This window comes from Eubalaena glacialis, chromosome 18, assembly GCF_028564815.1.
Source record: "Eubalaena glacialis isolate mEubGla1 chromosome 18, mEubGla1.1.hap2.+ XY, whole genome shotgun sequence".
NCBI lineage: Eukaryota > Metazoa > Chordata > Mammalia > Artiodactyla > Balaenidae > Eubalaena > Eubalaena glacialis.
Window position 1 is genome coordinate 59,301,465 of NC_083733.1, and position 19,638 is coordinate 59,321,102.

Below are 19,638 nucleotides of genomic sequence, written 5' to 3' on the forward strand. Positions count from 1 at the left end.
GGTGCATCTGAAGCCCTTTTCGCACTCTGCATCGGTATGGTCTCTCGCCCGTGTGGACCCTGTGGTGGATGAGAAGCCCTGAGCTGTAACTGAAGCCTTTGCTGCACTCGGTGCATTTATAGGGTTTCTCTCCCGTGTGGACCCTCTGAAGGATGAGGAGATCAGAGCTGTAAATGAAGCCCTTCCCACACACGTCACAGACGTAGGGCCTCTCCCCCGTGTGGACCCTCTGGTGACTGTGAAGGTCTGAATTCCGCCGGAAGCCTTTCCCACACTTGGTGCATCTGTAGGGCTTCTCTCCCGTGTGGACCCTCTGATGGACGTGGAGGTCTGAGCTTCGGCTGAAGCCTTTCCCACACTCGCATCTGTAGGGCTTCTCTCTCGTATGCAGCCTCTGATGTGTGAGAAGCCCAGAGCTGTAGCTGAAGCTCTTCCCACACACATCACACTTGTAGAGGCGCTGACCCGCGTGAACCCTCTGGTGAGCCTGGAGGTGCGAGTTGTGACTGAAACCCTTGTCGCACTGGTCACACTGGTAGGGTTTCTCTCCTGGGTGCGTTTTCTGATGACTGCTGAGATGCAAGCTACAACTGAATCCCTTCCGGCATTTGACACAGCTATGGGGCTTCTCCCCCAGGTGGACATGCTGATGCTTACATAAGGTGCACTTAGCATAGAATCCTCTGCCACGCTCGCCGCATGTGTAGGGCTTCTCCCCCGTGTGCAGCCTCTGATGGACCTGAAGCACCGAGCTGTAGCTGAAGCCTTTCCTGCACTTGCTGCATTTATACGGTTTCTCCCCGGTGGGGACCCGCTGATGGACAAGCAGGTTGGAGCTTCGCCCGAAGGCCTTGCCGCCCTCCTCGCATTTATAAGGTTTCTCTCCCGTGTGCACTCCCTGGTGAATGAGAAGGACTGATTTATACCTGAACCCCTTGCCGCAGACATCGCATCCATAGGGCGTGTCTCCCGCGTGGGCCCTGGGGAGGCTGTGAAGGTGTGTGTTCTGCCTGAAGACCCAACCATGCTCGGTATTTTTAAAGGATTTGTCTCCTGTGGGGATTCTTTGAGGTCTCTCCAGACAGGCACCTGGCCTCAAGCTCTTAGCAAACTCTTGATATTTATAGGGTTTCTCTTTCAAGGGCACCCTTGGCTGAGTGGGAAGGTTTGATTCATCCCTGAGGCCATTTCCACGTTCATTTCTTTTAAAGCCGTTCTCTCTGGAGTTAGGGTGTTGAAGTACTGACTTTTTAATGCAGTTTTCTCTACATTTATCACAGTTACGTGGTTTCCCTCTTTCAGGTTTTCTGTGGTCATCATGACTGCATGATATCCTGAAGCCATAATCACCCCAGTCACATTTATATATTGTATCTTCCAGGTCGACTTTTTTACACCTTTCCTGAACATTCCATGGCTCATTCACAAAGGCTTTTATCCAAGATTCTTGAATGGAGACGGGTGTCACAGCTTTGCAGGCTGGAAACTCTTGATTTTCTAAATTGATGGACCCATCCCCTTGAAGACTGTCTACCAAATTTTCCATTTGAGAACCCTGAGTAGATGCTCCTTTCCCCGCTTGAGAGAGAGAAGCATCTTCTGAGAACTGGAAATCCATCCTTTGAAGATTTACTCTATGGTTTTGATTCCGAGTTAATTCACCAGCCACCTGTTCCAAGATTTTCCAGTAGGAGAGCTCTCTGTGCAAAAGCAATCTTAATTCCTTTTCTTGAATATACTCCATGTCCTTTTCATCCTTGTCTCCTATGGAGTTAAAGGCAACTTGTGAGAACAAGTACAAGACTGGCTCAGGGATATCAGGCTTTCAGACTTGGACCGATAACGGCCTAGACAAAAATTCCGCTTTATGTATCATAACTATCGTGGTGCTTCATTCTGTGTCTGAAAAAAGGAAGAGGCTCCTATTAATAAGCTTTGAAGCTAAATGGTTTTTTGTTGTTGTTGTTTTTAGTTTTTTTAAGTTTTTCTTTTTTTAAATTTTTATTGGAGTATAGTTGATTGACACTGTTGTGTTAGTTTCAGGTCTACAGCAAAGGCTAAATGTGAATATGATCCTATTGGCTACAGACTCTGTCTCATCACAGAGCTGCCAAGCAAAAAAGAAATTCTGGAGGGTATTTTACACACGCAAAAATTTACTTCTTTACTTGATAATGCTGTTGTTGATAACAACAACAACAATAATATCGAATGCTCTTGTAACACTTCCTATGTGCCAAAGAGGTACACATATTAACTTATTTAACCCTCAGAATAACATGGAGGTAGGAACCATCAATGTCTTCGTTTTACAGAGGAGGAAACCCAGGCACAGAGAGGGTAAGTAGGCTAGTTATGTTAGTCCATCGTGCACGAGGAAGTGCGGAGCTGGGATGCCAGCATACAAGCCTGATTTTGGAGCCCACGCTTGTGGGCACTCTCACCACACTACCTCCCAGGGTAACTGTGATACTGGGATGTGTGAGCTGAACTTGGAAAGGGAACAAAGCCCCAAATCCTCCGAAGTGCTCCGTCGGTGTCTGTGTCTTCTGTGAGCATATTCAACAGGAACCCAGGGGCTATGGATAAGGTCTGGAGACATAAAAATCTCAGTGTATTCCCGTCACTGCTGGCGAGCCAGCCAACTGTCGTATTTACCACAGAGCTCCACGTGATTTGAAAGATGTGTCCATACTTTCTGACATTCTTTATTGGCTATCGTTTTTATCTTTTAAGTCTGAGGTAACATGAACCTGTTTACAGCCACGAACTTGTAGGATACTGGAGTTAAGTTAGAAATCCATCAGAGGATTGTCAACCTGCTGGAATAGTCTCTCTGCTACTGGCTTGCTTGTCTTACACTGCCGGTCTCTTTCTATCAGAGGGAAGGAAGTCCAGAGACCCCCTCACTCCCTCTGGGTATGTATCACTCTCTGGAAATCATGAAGGAAGCATGAGAGGGTTGGGACTGAGTAACAGAAATGAGGTCACACAACAATCACCTACTACAGTACCTGCCGTATCCACAGGCAAGACCAAGGGTGGGGGACAGCCGCTGCATGGCCAGCTCACCCCTCACTGCCTGGCCAGGACTCTAGACTCCATGGTTCTCACCTGGATGTGCCTCTCTTGGAGTTCCTCTCTCTGTCACCCAAGTCTCTTTGCCTTGTTCCAAATGGGACAGCTTATCAGGCTTGAAAAGTTGTTGCCCTGAAATCGCAAGAAAATGCAAGGCTAAGGCTCGTTTTTGAGGTGTAAAAAATAATTGGAAAATGCAGCCCTAATCCCATGATTTCTGGGCATTTGAAGGACAGACAAGGAAAAGATTCAGGACTAGTTAAATGAAACTGCTATAACATTTCTATATAAAAAGTATGTAACCTGCATTCCAAGACCAAAAATAGCCTCTCTCCAGGGAACAAGAGCACACCAAGAAGTTAAGTTTCAATTGCTTAGAGGTTCCTCTCGCCCACAGAGAGCAGGTTCCGGAAGTTCTCCAGCATCACGTCTCGGTACAGCTTCCTCTGGGTGGAGTCCACAGCTCCAGCTCCTCCTCCATGAAGACCACGGCCACATCCTTGAAGGTCAATGGCTCCTAGAATGTGAAGCACCATGAACACCCACACCCACTGAATGAAAGGTAAACTTGGCATCACAAAGAAAAGTAGACAGGAGAGCAGGAAATTGTTCAGGGTGATGAGTCAAATCCAGTTTTTTAAATGTTTGGTGCCAATAATTTCGATTCTAAGCAACTGATCTTCCATGGTTATCCAAAGAGTTAAAGCAAACATCCTTTGCTCAGCGTGAACACTTCTGAGAGCCACTTCCTAGAAATGGAATGGCTGCATCACAGGGTCTGCGCATTTTACAATTTGACTCTAACTGGCAGATGATTGACTTGTCCTCCAAAAAGACTGTGACAACTTATAGCTCCAACGGTGCCTAATTTTAACATGGCTGTGTCTGCACACGCCCCCAAATCACCTTCTCTGCCAGAATGACTGTTTTTCCCCCACCAGCCCCTCACCCCTCCATCAGCTGTTGGGCGAATCCTGCCCTTTGCTGCCATAGCCCTCCACCCGCTCCACACACACACCTTTTAGGGGCTTCCTTGTCAGCACTTGACAGAAGCAACCAATGTGTGTTAAAACAACCATCGCCCCGTGCAGAGGAGACCTCTAGAGCAGCGGTTCGAACTATGGGATTTAAAATCATACTGCGGGACTTCCCTGGTGGTGCAGTGGTTAAGAATCCGCCTGCCAATGCAGGGGACACGGGTTTGATCCCTGGTCCAGGAAGATCCCACATGCCGCGGAGCAACTAAGCCCGTGAGCCACAACTACTGAGCCTGCGCTCTAGAGCCCATGAGCCACAACTACTGAAGCCGGCATGCCACAACTACTGAAGCCCACATGCCACAACTGTTGAAGCCCGCGTGTGCTAGAGCCCGCACACCACAACTACTGAGCCCATGCGCCGCAACTACTGAAGACCGCGCGCTCTAGGGCCCGTGCTCCGCAACAAGAGAAGCCACCTCAATGAAAAGCCTGCGCACCGCAACGAAGAGCAGCCCCCGCTTGCCGCAACTAGAGAAAAGCCCCCACGCAGCAACAAAGACCCAATGCAGCCAAAAATAAATAAAATAAAATTTAAATAAATAAATAAAAATAAAATCATACTGTGTCATCCTTAGTTATGAACTGTAGCCCAGGATTTTGTTTTTTTCTTTAATCATTTAAGTACTTTATTTTTTTAATTGAATATATTTGACATATAACGTTGTGTAAATTTAAGGTGTACAAAGCATTGATTCAATACATTTATATATTGTAATATGATTTCCAGGGTAGCTATATTTAGCACCTCTATCACATTACATACTTATCCTTTCTTTTTACTGATTGGGCTAAGTCAGTTTTAGTCTTTTAACAAGTTTGATGATTGTAGCACAATATTGTTGTCTATATTAATTATACTGTACATTAGATTTCTATGGTTTATTTACACCAGTTGCAAGTTTGTACCCTTAAACAACATCAGTATTATCACCCCACTCCCCCATCCCCTGGTAACTACCATTCTGTTTTTTTATGAGATTGACTTTTTTAGATTCCACATATAAGTGACATCATATGGTACTTTTCTTTCTCTTTCTCACTTATCTCACTTAACATAATGTGCTCGAGGTCCATCCATGTTGCTGCAAATGGCAAGATATTCACCTTCCTTGTGGAAGAATTATAATATAGAGAGAAGCCCAGGTTTTTTAAGAGAATTGCTTTGGTCCATCCAGTGAGAAAAAAAAATGGCCGTTATAAATTTTGAAATGTAGTAATCAACTATAGTATCGTCACAGACTTCAGTTAGACTGTGACATGCTTTCTTAAGAGGGAGACAATTGTACAGGAGGGCTTTGAGAATGATACTTTCCCTTCAGTCTGTCCCTGGAATACCCGTGACAAGGTATTACAAGGTAAGAGTGAGTTGTGATTCCTAAGGTGTCTCACTTTTTAAAAAAATTCAAGGATATATTTTTAATAAGAAAATATTAAGGCAAGGTAGCTGTAGTAAGGTCTAGGGCACGCAGGTCAACACATTCAAGAATTATTCAGTTCCTATAAAACAGTATTAGGCCTCAGGAATCAGAGAGATGAGGAAGAAAGACACAGCCCGGCCTTCATGAGGCTTGTGTTGGCAGTCCCCAAGGCCACCTCCAAGTTCTATGATTTGCTAGAAGGACTCAGTATATAGTCCCACTCATGGCTAAGACTTATCACTGTTTAAAAAAACAATCAGCAAAGGGAAAAGGCATGTGGGGTGAAGTCTGGAGGAAGCCAGGCACAGCCAAGGGTGGTGTTGCAGTAATCTCAGCCATGAGTAAAACTATACACTGAGCCCCTTGAGTCCTGGAGAAATCTCTGAACATGGGGTAGTCTTGGAGACCCCGATCCAGGAGGTGAAGCAACTTGGCCAAGGACACACAGCTTGTAAGAGACAGAGCTAGAACCTTAACACACAGAGCCTTGTTCCAGAGAGACTATACTTTAACAGCTGTCCTTAGAAAAGCCAAGATGAGTGTTACCAGGGGACAAGAAAATGAGAAGAAGCTTCCAGCTATGAAATAAGTCAAGGGGATGTAATGTACATACAGGGAATACAGTCAGTAACACTGTAACAACTCTTTATGGTGATGGATGGTAACCGGTCTTATTGTGGTCTTATTGATCATTCCATAATGTATAAAAATATCGAGTACTAAGTTGTACACCTGAAACTAATATAACATTGTATATCAATCATAACTTATTAAAAAGGAAAAAGATACAAAGCAGATAATATCAATATCTTATATTTATAACTCACTTACTATAAGGTGGGTACTAGACTAAGTATTTTTTTGTTGCTGTTTTTTGGTTTTGGGGTTTTTTTGGCCACGCTGTGCAGCATGTGGGATCTTAGTTCCCTGACCAGGGATCGAACCTGCACCCCCTGCATTAGTAGCGCGGAGTCTTAACCACTGTACCTCCAGGGAAGACCCTAAACTAAGTATTTTTATATGCTTTATCTCATTTAATTGTCTCAGAACTCACCAAAAGTGAGAACTTTCTGGAATGTCGGAAACACTCTATTATCTTGGTTAGGTCAGTAACTACTCACAAGGTAGTTACTATAGCTCTCCCTTTTCACAGATGAGAAAAATGGGGACTCAGAGAGTTGAATATTATTTATCCAAGAACATACATCTAGTAAGTGTCGAGTCAGGACTGAGCTTGGGCAGCCTGACTAACCACGCTGTAACCACCACGCTATCCCGCCGCCCAAATGAGATCAGAGGAGCACAGACTAGAGGAACCCATATTCCCAGTTTGGAGAAGGAGCGTCACCAGCAGAGTACATTTCCAGGCAGAATCCTAGATCGATCTAAGACTAGAGGTGGGAGAAAGCTTGGGCTAGACGTTGTCAGTTTGTCAATTAAACAGATGTGGACCAGCCACTAACTTCCAAATCTTTATACCCAGCTCTGCCTTCCACACTGAGCCCTGCCATATCCAACTACAACTTGCATGTCCAGAAGGTATCTTGAGCCAAAAAAAGCCCAATTAGAATCAAGTTTTTCCTCCCAAATTGTTCTCTCCTTACCCTCTGGGGGTAAACAGTACCATCTACCTTAAAGTTATCCTGTATTCTTCCCTGTTCCTAATTTCTCATATCTAATTCATTTTTTAAAAGTCTGCTAAGAATAACGTTTGGCCCATAGCAGGTGTGCAACAAATATTTGCTGAAGGAATAAATGGAACGAAACGTGAACAGACCAATGACCACACAAATAACTGAAAAAAAGTCATTCAAGATCAACCATGAGAAAGGGCACCTGGTTTGGAGAACATTACAATTAAGTTTCACCCAAACTTTCATTTTAACATTATTCATTTTTTCTTCATAGTTTTGAATTTCCGAAGTATGTGTTCAGTATGAATAATAAAATAATGCAGAGATGTACAGGTAACTCAGTGGACCAGAGTACAGAATGCAGGAACAGTCAGGACATGTGAAATATGAATCAATTGATATATTTCTCTCTCTCTTCATACATATAATATATATACATATATTCATTTATGTATTTATATATATAATATATACACACACATATAAATGAACACATAAATGATAAAGACGGGATTTCCGGTGACTTGCAAATAAATCACTAATGTAATAAATGGCATTGTCATAATTAGCTATCCATCTTGAAGAAAATAAAGTTAAATGTCAACCTTATGCCATTTACAAAAGTAAATTATAGTCACATTACAGATTTTAAAAATTTTAATGTAAATATTAAAAAACCATTTAGGTGCCTTTTGGATTAAGCTTTGGATGGGTAAGGTCTTTCGAAACTAGATATGAAACCAGATTTTCAAAAGAGAACAAATCATTTACCTATATAAAAAATTTAACCTTCTTTATGGTCAAGTCACCATTCAGAAAGTAAAGACTGAGATAAAACAAGGGTAAGACTTTTGATAGGTGAGTGAACAACGCTACTACTGAAAGAGTGCCTAAAAACATAGTTAGAAATAATGCAATAATGGGCAAAAGTATTTCATAAGCAATTCAGATGAGAAAATACAAATGCAGCCAATAAACACAGGGAAAGATGCTTATCATGCATCCACTATGCAGGAAATTGCAAAACAAAATGGGAGATCTTTGCCACACACCCTCCTCCATCAGATAAGCAACAATGTTTCATACTGATATATCCTTGAAGGTGTGGGGAAATGTGTGAATGGCTATGATTTCCTGTCAAATACTCCAGCAATAATATATTAAAATTTTTAAAAAGAAGTGTGTTCCTTTTGGCCCAACAATATTTAGAAATCTATACTAGTGAATTTAAAGATTAAAGCAACAGGATATAAGCACATATGTGTTTGTGTGTTATGAAAGGAGATTTATCGCTGTACTGTTTTTAGTGCTAGAATTGGTAATGATCTGAATGGAATAATATAAGTAGTAAAATATGGACTACATGTACAACATACACATTTCCATTTGTTTATAAAGGGGGTGACCTACAGATGTTTTCTCACATGACGAAAGGGCTGATGGGTACACATCCTTTCGTTAATGCTGGGCATCTCAGGGAGGACAGAATTGGAAGAGAAAGCCTGATTTTTTTCTTCTAGACCTTGGTATTATCTGACTTAAGTTTTTATTTTGAAGATTATAATAAAATATATGTAAACTAGTACTATTAACTAGTACTGTTAGTATTAAGCTGCACAGGCTTAATACTATGAGTTAATAAGACAGACAATCCAAAAATATCTACATGATAGTACCCTTCTATGTGGTATAAAAGGTGGGGTCAGGCAGGAGCAAAGTCTCATAACTGTGAACCACAATGGCTTTTGAAGAAGTTAAGAAAATAGTCTTAACACCCAGGACTCAAAAGGTACATTCACTAGATTTTTTTTTTTTTGAGGGAAAAAATTGCTAGAAAAAAAAAAAATGTTGTAAGTCATAATTCTAGTTATTACTTTAAAATGTATATCTCAGAAAAAACTAAATTTCCTTGTCAATTGCACTATTATGAACTTTCATCAAATCTTTAACCATGGTCATTTTTAAGTCTTTTGTCAGTTACAGACAGTTCTGGGTGTACTCTGATGCTTTTGCAAATATGTTCCTATAAAAGGGTTTCATCTTCAAGGAATTCATAGAAAAGACTCTGACAAGTACAAGTTTCTGGTAACTGTACTGCTGAACTGAATGAATAAGCATTTTCAGAACTCTAATGAAAAACTGATGAACTCATAAAAGTGCTAAAAAAAGATCAAGATGAAAAAGAAAATTAATTACATGGGACTGAGTGAACTGATGAGGATGATTATAATTTTTGTGACTTTCTGTTTGAATTAAAAAAAAAGAAATCCCACAAGGACTCAGAGGCAAAGAATACAGAAATCAATTTTCACTGCAAAGTAAAGAAGTTGTTACAGTGGAGGATTACTGGACTGAATGTCAATATTATGACATAGTATGAGTGTGCTTCGTGTTTGGTAATTGCAATCATTGTTGCTTTTGTTGTGGTCATCCATTTACAATGCTTGGTGTCAGTCTATTTATCTCTTGTAAAAATAAAATACAGTGTGCGTGTGTGAAAAAAAAAAAAACCAGAATTCTTAAAGTGTAAAAAAGTCACTGTTATGATTGGAAAAAACAAACAAAACATTTCAAGAGATGAGCTAAACAGCTGAATGAACATCACTGAAGAACAAGCCAGTGAACTGGAAAACAGATCAGGCTCCTGGAACACAATGAAAAATTCTGAAGAAAAGAATAAAAGAAAAGTTAAAGAATAGGGAAGATAGATCCAGAAGTTACACCATTTATAGCATGAGTTCCAGTAGGGCCAAATGAAAAAAATCATAGTAACAGTAGACATCCAGGGAGAAAAAGAACTAATCAATGCCAAAAGATCACAGAGCAAGGGCAGTAAAGACCAAGGGTCACTGGCTTTCAAAGATCCTTGAAGATGACACCCAGCCAAAATATTGTCAAGTATAAACACGACAGACCTTTCTGGGGAAAATGACCAGAATAAACTTTGCTCAACAGGAGATGAATGGAGAAGGAATGATAAAAAGGCCAGCACTGGATTTAATGCCAGTAGAAAATGAAGCAACTTATACAAAGTTCTGAGAGTGAATTTAAGAATTCTAAGCCCAGACAATTTGCCATTTAAGCATAAAGGCAACAGACATTTTTAAGCATGGAAAACTCAGAGGATATGGCATCCACAAGTCTTCTTTGGAAAAGACAACAAACTGTGGAGGAAATTAAGCCAACTGACAGATAAATCAAACTAGTCAGGCACAAAGAAACCGTGGTAAAAGTACAAGTGGTGAGCAATGACTTATATAAAGAGAACTGAGACAACCCAATGGTGGGAATAGATGGTGACAGATGAGAAGGGAACCATGATAATAATAATAATATATCAGGAGATGGTGGGAAGTAAAAAAGTGCTAACTTCTTCAGCTCTCATTACAGGGAGTTCATCAATAATATTTAAAATTAAAGCAAACGACTCAAACTTGCAAATTTTTTTTTCTTGCCCATGCAACCCGGCTTACAGGATCTTAGTTCCCCGACCAGGGATTGAACCCAGGCCCCTGCAGTGAAAGCACCAAGTCCTAACCACTGGACCGCCAGGGAATTCCTGCAAATTTTTTTCTATAATCTCTTTTCATTAGAGAAAGCTTTATAAAATAATATCATATATTGAAAAAAGTACTTAAAATTCTGCATTCACTTTGACTTCTTTTCCGCCAATTTAAAGATAAGTTACAATATACACATGTATATATAATGAGAGAGAGAGAGAGAGAGAGAGAGAGAGCGTGCGCGCGTGCACATATTTCCATGTCCTAATATTTTCACCCACTTTATCTCACTTGATAGCAGCACAGGATCGAGACAAGAGGACGAATGAAACCACAATAATCCATCAATCCAACACCGATCCAATGGATGGACATGGAGTCCACTCCACCATCTTTTTTTTTTTTCGCTGTTATAAACAATGCTGTGATGATCATTCTTTGAACACTTGCTCTGACTTAGAATTCTTGGAGTGGGAAATACTGCAGCAGAGGTTTGCAGAACTTCTACAAGGGCTGAAATGCCCCTGCAATTGTGTGGATGTACCCATTCCTCCATATGTTAGCTAACAGTGAACACCGATCTTTCAAATCTTTGGTCATCTGCTAGGAAAGAATCACATCTTGTTTCAATCTGCATCACTTTGATTACTAGAGGCTGATCATCTTTTCATATGATTATTGGTCATTTGTTTTTCCTCTTTTCGCCCTTCCTGAACACGAAGGCTCAGGTCTTTATTCCCAGCTCCTGTTTTTATTTTTTTTATTTTATTTTATTTTTTTAAAAAAACATCTTTATTGAAGTATAATTGCTTTACAATGGTGTGTTAGTTTCTGCTTTATAACAAAGTGAATCAGTTATACATATACATATGTTCCCATATCTCTTCCCTCTTGCATCTCCCTCCCTCCCACCCTCCCCATCCCACCCCTCTAGGCCAGCTCCTGTTTTTAAAATAAGGATATTAAAATTTTGTTGTCCATGAAGCTTTTTTCACCCAATATGCTGTCTTTTAACTTTGTTCATGGTATAAGTTTTGGTAGCGTGTATTACGTGGAGAATACAACATCTGGAAATGAATAAGAAGAAATGTCCCACTGAGGAGAAAAACCTGGGCAGAGAAGGAGGATTCATTATTTGGAGTCACCTCTCTACATAATGCGGGCTCAGGCCCTTAGATGAAACCATTATTGACAGGCCGCATGTAGAGCAAACAGGCACATTACAGAGTCCTACAGACCTGGGCTCAAATCCAGGATTCACCACTCATTTCTTCATCTCTAAAGCAGAATCATACCACCTCTCTCACACAGCTATTTTGGGCATAAATGCACTGAGTAATGTAACGTGCTCACCTAATATGTTTTTTTCCCCTCTTTTTCCTTTCACCAAGGGAGGGAAGTATGTTTACTCTCTGATGCCTTACGTTGTTATCTCTGGAGAGAAAAGAGAACTCGACCCACCTGAAACTTGGTTTTGTCTTCCGCATCTTGGGAAAGGGCTGAGGCTTGAGAACGCAGGGCTGTAGGAGAAGAGAGAAGCCTTAAGAAGGGTGGGGCCTGCCTGGGCGCTCTGACTACCCACCTGGGCCTCAGGAATGTCTGCCCCCGTACAGGCTGGTTTTTTTTCACTGGATGCAATTCCTCATCCACCTCACTTTTCCTCTCTCCACACCCGGCTTAGATTCTCCCCCACCCTTCGTAAGCTCTCACCTCTTTCCTCCCGCCTTGAGGAGGAAAAAGTCTCCATGGTCACCCCGCCTAGGTTTCTGGAGCATCAGCAGTTTTATTTATCCTCTGATCTTCCTAAACTGGAGAAGCAGAAGATCCAGTGGTTCTTCATTCTTGAGACTGTCCAAGCTCTGATGAGGAGCTTCAGATGGATACCCGGGGTCCCAAGTACCTACCTCCACCTCCACTCTCCAGAGCCTGCTTCTTGGTTTCCACATTCCAGGGACCTGTGGGCTCAAGAAGGAACTTGACTTTATCTGAGTTCTTTCTTCTGGCCCCAAAGTTCACACCCTCTGGATGCCATTCATTCAGAGGACATGTACTGAGCGGCTATACGCACAGTCCCTGCTCTGGGGTAACTCACAACCCAGAGAGCCATGAATGTCGCAGATGGCTGTACAGTCAGAGGAGTGTCTGCAGGGAGGGCCCAGGAGCAGAAATCTCGCAGTGAGACACAGGGCCTTACAGAAGGGTACAGATCCCACAAACATACAGGACCTGTGCCCTGTGAAGGAAAACCTGGAGTGTAAAAGCTTCACTAACGCAACAGTCTGGGGATTGCAAAACTACAAAATCCACATCCCTGTCCTCAAGGATTCTAAAAATCAGGATATGACAGCGGAATGCTACTCAGCCATAAAAAAAGAATGAAATAATGCCAGTTGCAGCAACATCGATGGACCTAGAGATTATCATACTAAGTGAAATAAGTCAGACAGAGAAAGACAAATACCATATGATATCACTTATATGTGGAATCTAAAATACAACACAAATGAACTTATCTACGAAACAGAAACAGACTCACAGACACACAGAACAGATTTGTGGTTGCCGGTGGAGGGGGCGGCGAGGGATGGAATGGGAGTTTGGGATTAGCAGATGCAAACCATTATATATAGAATGGATAAACAACAAGGTCCTACTGTATATCACAGGACCTATATCCTGTGATAAACCATAATGGAAAAGAATATGAGGGACTTCCCTGGTGGCACAGTGGTTAAGACTCCGTGCTCCCAATGTAGGGGGCCCGGGTTCGATCGCTGGCCAGGGAACTAGATCCCACATGCATGTTGCAACTAAGAGTTCACATGCCACAATTAAGGAGCCTGAGTGTCGCAACTAAGGAGCCCACGTGCCGCAACTAAGGAGTCCGCCTGCCGCAACTAAGACCCGGCACAACCAAATAAATAAATAAATAAATATTTTAAAAAAAAAGAATATGAAAAAGATTGTATATGAATGTGTAACTGAATTGTTTTGCTGTATAGCAGGAATTAACACAACACTGTAAATCAACTATTCTTCAATAAAATAAATTTTAAAAAATAAAAATCAGGATATGGGTGAGCAAGTGTCTTCTAAATCAGAGTTTGTAACCTTTCCTGTTCCACGACCTCCTTTGACAGTTGGGTGATATTTATAGACTTCTGTTCAGAGTAATGTTTTAAATGCATAAAATAAAACACAGGATGATTTTAAAAGCTAATTACACTGAAAGACAACCTTCAAAAATATTAAAACGTCAAGTGTGTGCTTCTTTATTAATCATCAAGAATGAATCAACTACTGTAATTTCAAAATAGTAATGAGCAGAAGCAATATTTTGAAACATACACCAACTGTATTATAAGAATATCTAGATTTATGGGACTTCCCTGGTGGTGCAGTGGTTAAGAATCTTCCTGCCAATGCAGGGGACATGGGTTCGATCCCTGGTCTGGGAAGATCCCACATGCCGTGGAGCAACTAAGCCCATGCACCACAACTAAGCCTGCGCTCTAAAGTCCGCGAGCCACAACTACTGAGCCCACGTGCCACAACTACTGAAGCCCACGTGCCCAGAGCCTGTGCTCCGCAACAAGAGAAGCCACCACAATGAGAAGCCCGTGCGCCGCAACAAAGAGCAGCCCACACTTGCCGCAACTAGAGAAAGAGAAAGCCCATGTGCAGCAACGAAGACCCAACGCAGCCAAAAACAAATAAATTAATAATAAAAAAAAGAATATCTATGATTTACATGGATAACAGAGTCACAGGTTCTGCTAATACTATTGCGGTTTGCTGCCTACATTCATAATGGAAGGAAATGCTAATTTTCAGTTTGACCAGTATACATTTTTTTCCCACTCAAGTTCATGGACCTGCTGCATTACACCATGGACTCGAGTTCAAGAACTCCTTTTCTAACGAAGCCTTCTCCTGCCAGCACCAGATAGGATGAACCACTCTGGGACCCAGCCACACTCTGTTTAAAATGCCGGCTTAGCACCTTTCACACAGCCTGCCTTGTTAACATCTCTAAATCACTGACGGACTCCAGTCTTCTTCCTTTATTTATCTTCGCTATCTTGGACAGGTGTGGCCCCTCAGATGCACTTAGCAAATCCCATCAACAGGCTGTGATGCACACAGAAGAACAGGACTCTTGAAATCAGCCTGGAGCTAGTGAGTAGGTAATGCAAAGACACTGACCGGGAGCTTCCGCCTTCCCTTACCTGTTTTTCCCTTAGATCCAAGCCACAGGGCAAATTCAGACAAACAGATACACCTGCTTGGGATGTCCACTCTAAGATGCTCCCTGGACTGTGGCGCTTCAGGAGCTCAGGTGTCCACCTTTCCTCTAACCACCTGTCCTGGACCTTTGCACAGCCTGCTCTGCCAGGCACCTGTCTCACACCATGTGTGCCCTGCCCTGCACTAGGATCGCTCTCTCCGAAGCAAGTGTGGAAGACTGGTTCACCTGCTGACCTCCTGTATGGAGGATAAAGGGCAAGGGAAAGCAGAGGCCAGGTCTGTAACAAGTCCTCCACAACAACGCCTTTCAAACTCGACTCTTCAGGATCCTCCAGGACTGCGCTTTGCAAACTTTAGAGTTTTTAAAAATCACCACAAGAGATTGCTAAAACAGACTGCTGGATGCCACCTCCGAAGATTCTGATGCAAGAGCTCTGCAGTGGAGCCCAGGAATCTGTATTTCTAACAAGTTTCCAGGTGATGCTGATACAGCTGTCCCAGGGACCACCTTTTAAGCAGCACGTGCTAAGATACTCTTTGCTGATTTCCAAGGTTTCCAGGGGCTTCTAGTTTGTACAGAATTTCCTTGTGGTTCCTCCTCATGTCCCTGACCTCCAAGAGTTAGGGCTGCCTCAAGATTCAGTCCAGGAAGTTCTTCTCTATCTCGACTCATCACTCTCTTGGTGAACACATTCGACTTCATGACTTCAAAGTGCATCCATATGCTGATGACTCAATGCCAACTTGACGGCTCCACCACTCGGGTGTCTAAAAGGTGTCTCAAACATGCCCCCAAACCAAATTCCAGATTTGCCTCTAGAGGTCCCTCTCCCCTTTCAAATAAGCAGGCGATATATTCTGGAGCAATCCTTGATTTCTCTCTTTTTCATACTCCACATCCAATCAGCAGCAAGAACCTTCAAGTTATAGCCAGACTCAGACCAATTCTTCTTGCTGTCACCATCCAAACCACCATCTTCTCTGCCTGAAATACTCCAGTAGCCTCCTAACTGGTCTCTCTGATTCTATTCCAGTCCTGCCTGCAAGTCTATTTCCTACAAAGCAGCCAGAGTGGTCTCTCTCTTTTTTTTTTTTAATTAAAAAATACTTGATTGTTAAAAAATGCTAACCAGGGCTTCCATGGTGGCGCAGTGGTTAAGAATCCACCTGCCAATGCAGGGAACACAGGTTCGAGCCCTGGTCCGGGAAGATCCCACATGCCGCGGAGCGACTAAGCCCGTGCGCCACAACTACTGAGCCTGCGCTCTAGAGCCCGCGAGCCACAACTACTGAAGCCCACGCGCTTAGAGCCCATGCCCCGCAACAAGAGAAGCCACCGCAATGAGAAACCCGCGCACTGCAATGAAGAGTAACCCCCGCTCGCTGCAACTAGAGAAAAGCCCGCGCGCAGCAACAAAGACCCAACGCAGCCAAAAATAAAATAAATTAAATAAATAAATAAATTTTAAAAAATGCTAACCATCGTTTGAGCTTTCAGAGAGTAATAATATCTTGGCTGGTGGAGGGTCCTGCCTTGATGCTGCTGCTGCTGACAGATCAGGATGGTGGTTGCTGAAGGTTGGGGTGGAGGTGGTAATTTCTTAAAATAAAACAATGAAGTTTTAAAAATATAAAGTCATGTCACTTCTGTGGCCAAAACCTTCACTTGACTCAAAACCTTCGTCCTTTCAATGGCCAAACAACCTTACACTATGAGGCCTCCCAAGACCCCATTTCCTACTTATCCTTCTCTTTCTCATTCTCGTCAGCCTCTCTGGCCTTCTTACTGGTCTTCAAATAGACCAGTCATAGGCCCACCTCAGGGCCTTCACTGCCGTTCCCTTTCCCCAGATGTCCACAGGCCCCCTACCTCCTTTGGGTCCCTACTCAGGCACCACCTTCTCGGTGGCAGCATCCCTGGTTACCCCACTTAAAGCTGCCAGTTCCTCTGCCAGCACTCCCACAGCCCTTTTCCTGCTTCGTTTTTCTCCATGAAACTTATCATCTAAACTTCCATCTGTTTTTCTTGTTTACTGTCCTTCTGCACCCACTAGAACGTGAGCTCTCTGAGGGCTGGGATTTCAGTCTGCTGCTGGCACAATGTAGGTGCTCAATAAATATTTATTAAACAAAAGTTTTTTTTATTATTGAAGTATAGTTGATTTACAATCTTGTGTTAACTTCTGCTGTATAGCAAAGTGACTCAGTTATACACATATATACATTCTTGTTTATACTCTTTTCTATTATGGTTTATCCCAGGACATTGAATATAGTTCCCTGTGCTATACAGTAGGACCTTGTTGTCCATCCATTCTATAGATAATAGTTTGCATCTACTAACCCCAAACTCCCAGTCCATCCCTCCCCCACCCCTCAATAAATATTTAAATGGAGACTGGGACTTGCCTGAATTCAGCCTGCTGTTACCTGGATCCTGGGTCTGCTGATACCAGTTATAGAGCAGAATGGATTTTGTTCCCCAGCTCGTTCACTTGGTAAATTACATGCTAAGGACCAGGCGGGGTGTGTGGGGACACCATGGTGATCAGGGCAGGAAAGGATTCTGCGCTCAAGCTGACATTCCAGCTGGGAAGACAGCACACATCGACTGAAATTCTACCATGTGACAGGTGCGTGGGATATAAAGAAAGATACCGTCCTTGACCATGTGTGCTCACAATGCAGGGAGAAAGAGGATGACAGAAATAATTGGTGACAAAGGCAGTGGGATGAAGAGGTAACGGGAATAACAGATACTGCAAAGGTAGAAATAACAGATGAATAAAATTATGATGAATAAGATTATGTACGGGGATGAAAAGGAGGAGAACTCAAATGTGAGTCTGGGTTGAAGCTTGAGGAAAATGGGGAAATTATGATGTTTTAACCTAGACAGCAAAAGGAGCAAGGTTTTGGAAGTTACAGCTCTTGTCTCTCAACATTGAGAGCTGTGCGATGATTTGGGTTCAAATTCAGGATCAGCCACTTGGTAGCTGTACTAACACTAGAAGAGTGACAAACCTCTGAGTCTGTTCTTTCTTCTGTCAAATGAAATAATATTCCTTACTTGCAGAGTGGAAAGAATTAATTCTTTCTCATACATATACACATGCCTACCTATTTGAATAAAGCTCATAGCCCAGTTCTTGGCACACAGAAAATCCTCTATAAACTATTATCACTGCTGTTATTCATTCATCCCCAGGCACTAACCTCGGAATACAAGCATCCCTTCATTTAACAAATGTCAGTGCCTAACTACATCTTGGATGCTACAACAAACACTGGGGATGCAGCACTAAATAAGACGGGCAAGGTACTTGTTCTTATGGTGCCTGCCTTCTGGTGGGTAAACAAATCTACAAAGGTGATTAGCGATTACAAAAAGGGCAGTGAAGAAAAGGAAACACATGTGACAGATTCTTGTTTACCCCCCAGAATGTAAGTTCTCTCAGACAGAACATTGGAGGCAGGTTTGGGAGGGGCAACATTAAATCAGGTGGTCATGGAAGGTCTCTAAGACCCGCATGAAAGTAAATCAGTTGTGTAAAGATCTGGCATGAGAAGAGTACAGAGGGAAGTGCAAGGACAAAGGCTCTGACTTCTGGTGATAACATCTCCTGGCCAAGTGACACTTGTTAAGTTTCTTAACCTTTCTAAGCCTCAGTATTCTTATCTGTAACATGGGACTAATATTATCTAACTTCTGCAGTTGCTGAGCAAATTAAATATATATTAATTTACTCAGGGACTTCCCTGGTGGTCCAGTGGCTAAGACTCCGCACTCCCAATGCAGGAGCGGGGGCCTGGGTTCGATCCCTGGTCAGGGAACTAGATCCCACATGCCGCAACTAAGACCCCAGTGCAGCCAAATAAATAAATAAATAATAAATAGAAAAATTAATTTACTCATTCAAATATTTATTGACAGGCTACTATATGCCACACACTGTTCCAGGGACCAGGGATACAGCAGTGAAAGCCCTCAACATAATAACTGTCATATAATAAGCGCTTAATTAATGCATACCATTACAGTTACTGTTATTACCTCTTTCCTATACGTAGTACATCCTTGAAACAGTGTAAGCCTGAGCCATCTACTGACCAAATGAACCACTACTAGGAGCCAAGGAGAGAACGTACTAATAAGACACCAGGAAATTCCCCAACCTTAGAAGAAACCCATTTCTGAGTGAAGGTGGTAAGGCTGAGGGGCCTGAACGGGACATTTGTCAAAACCATGGGATGAACAGTGAGGTCGGGAAAACAGGCCTCCATTTGGGAAGACAGCAAGCATTGACATAAAACAACAACAACAAGAGACCAAAGTCCTACTCACCTGCAGCTCCAATGGCAAGAGACCTGGGATTATTCCTTCCTCTTTTATGCAGTTCTCTCTGGCAAAGGAACAGTTGGAAGAGAGCAAAAAAAAAAAAAAAAAGAGCCATGAGATAACATGATTTTATCATAATTCCCAACACACCACAGGGAAAAATCTCTGAGCACCAGTTGGATGTAATCTACTCCTCTCTTTAACCTACGCTTCCTGTAATCAACTCCTCCCTTTAACCTACGCTTCCTGTAATCAACTCCTATTACCTCCTTCAGGTGTCCTGGAAAGGGACCACCCTCCCTACAGGACTCAGAGAGAAGGGCCCATGCCAGCCCTGCTTTGCGCCTTGTCTACAAGCCTGCACTCACTGTAGCTCCC

The 19,638-nt window shown here is 42.6% G+C and overlaps 1 protein-coding gene across 1 annotated transcript in view; it reads right to left on the bottom strand.

Annotated features, from left to right (window-relative positions):
* ZNF229 (zinc finger protein 229) overlaps positions 1-19,325 on the bottom strand; it is a 39,567-nt gene extending 20,242 nt beyond the window's left edge. The window contains 7 exon segments of the mRNA XM_061172476.1: positions 26-1,770; positions 3,458-3,538; positions 3,541-3,595; positions 12,135-12,193; positions 12,384-12,481; positions 12,578-12,628; positions 19,267-19,325. Coding sequence (XP_061028459.1) covers positions 26-1,770; positions 3,458-3,538; positions 3,541-3,595; positions 12,135-12,193; positions 12,384-12,420 — 1,977 coding nt within the window. The 5' untranslated portion in view covers positions 12,421-12,481; positions 12,578-12,628; positions 19,267-19,325.
* Positions 19,326-19,638: the final 313 nt, after the last annotated feature.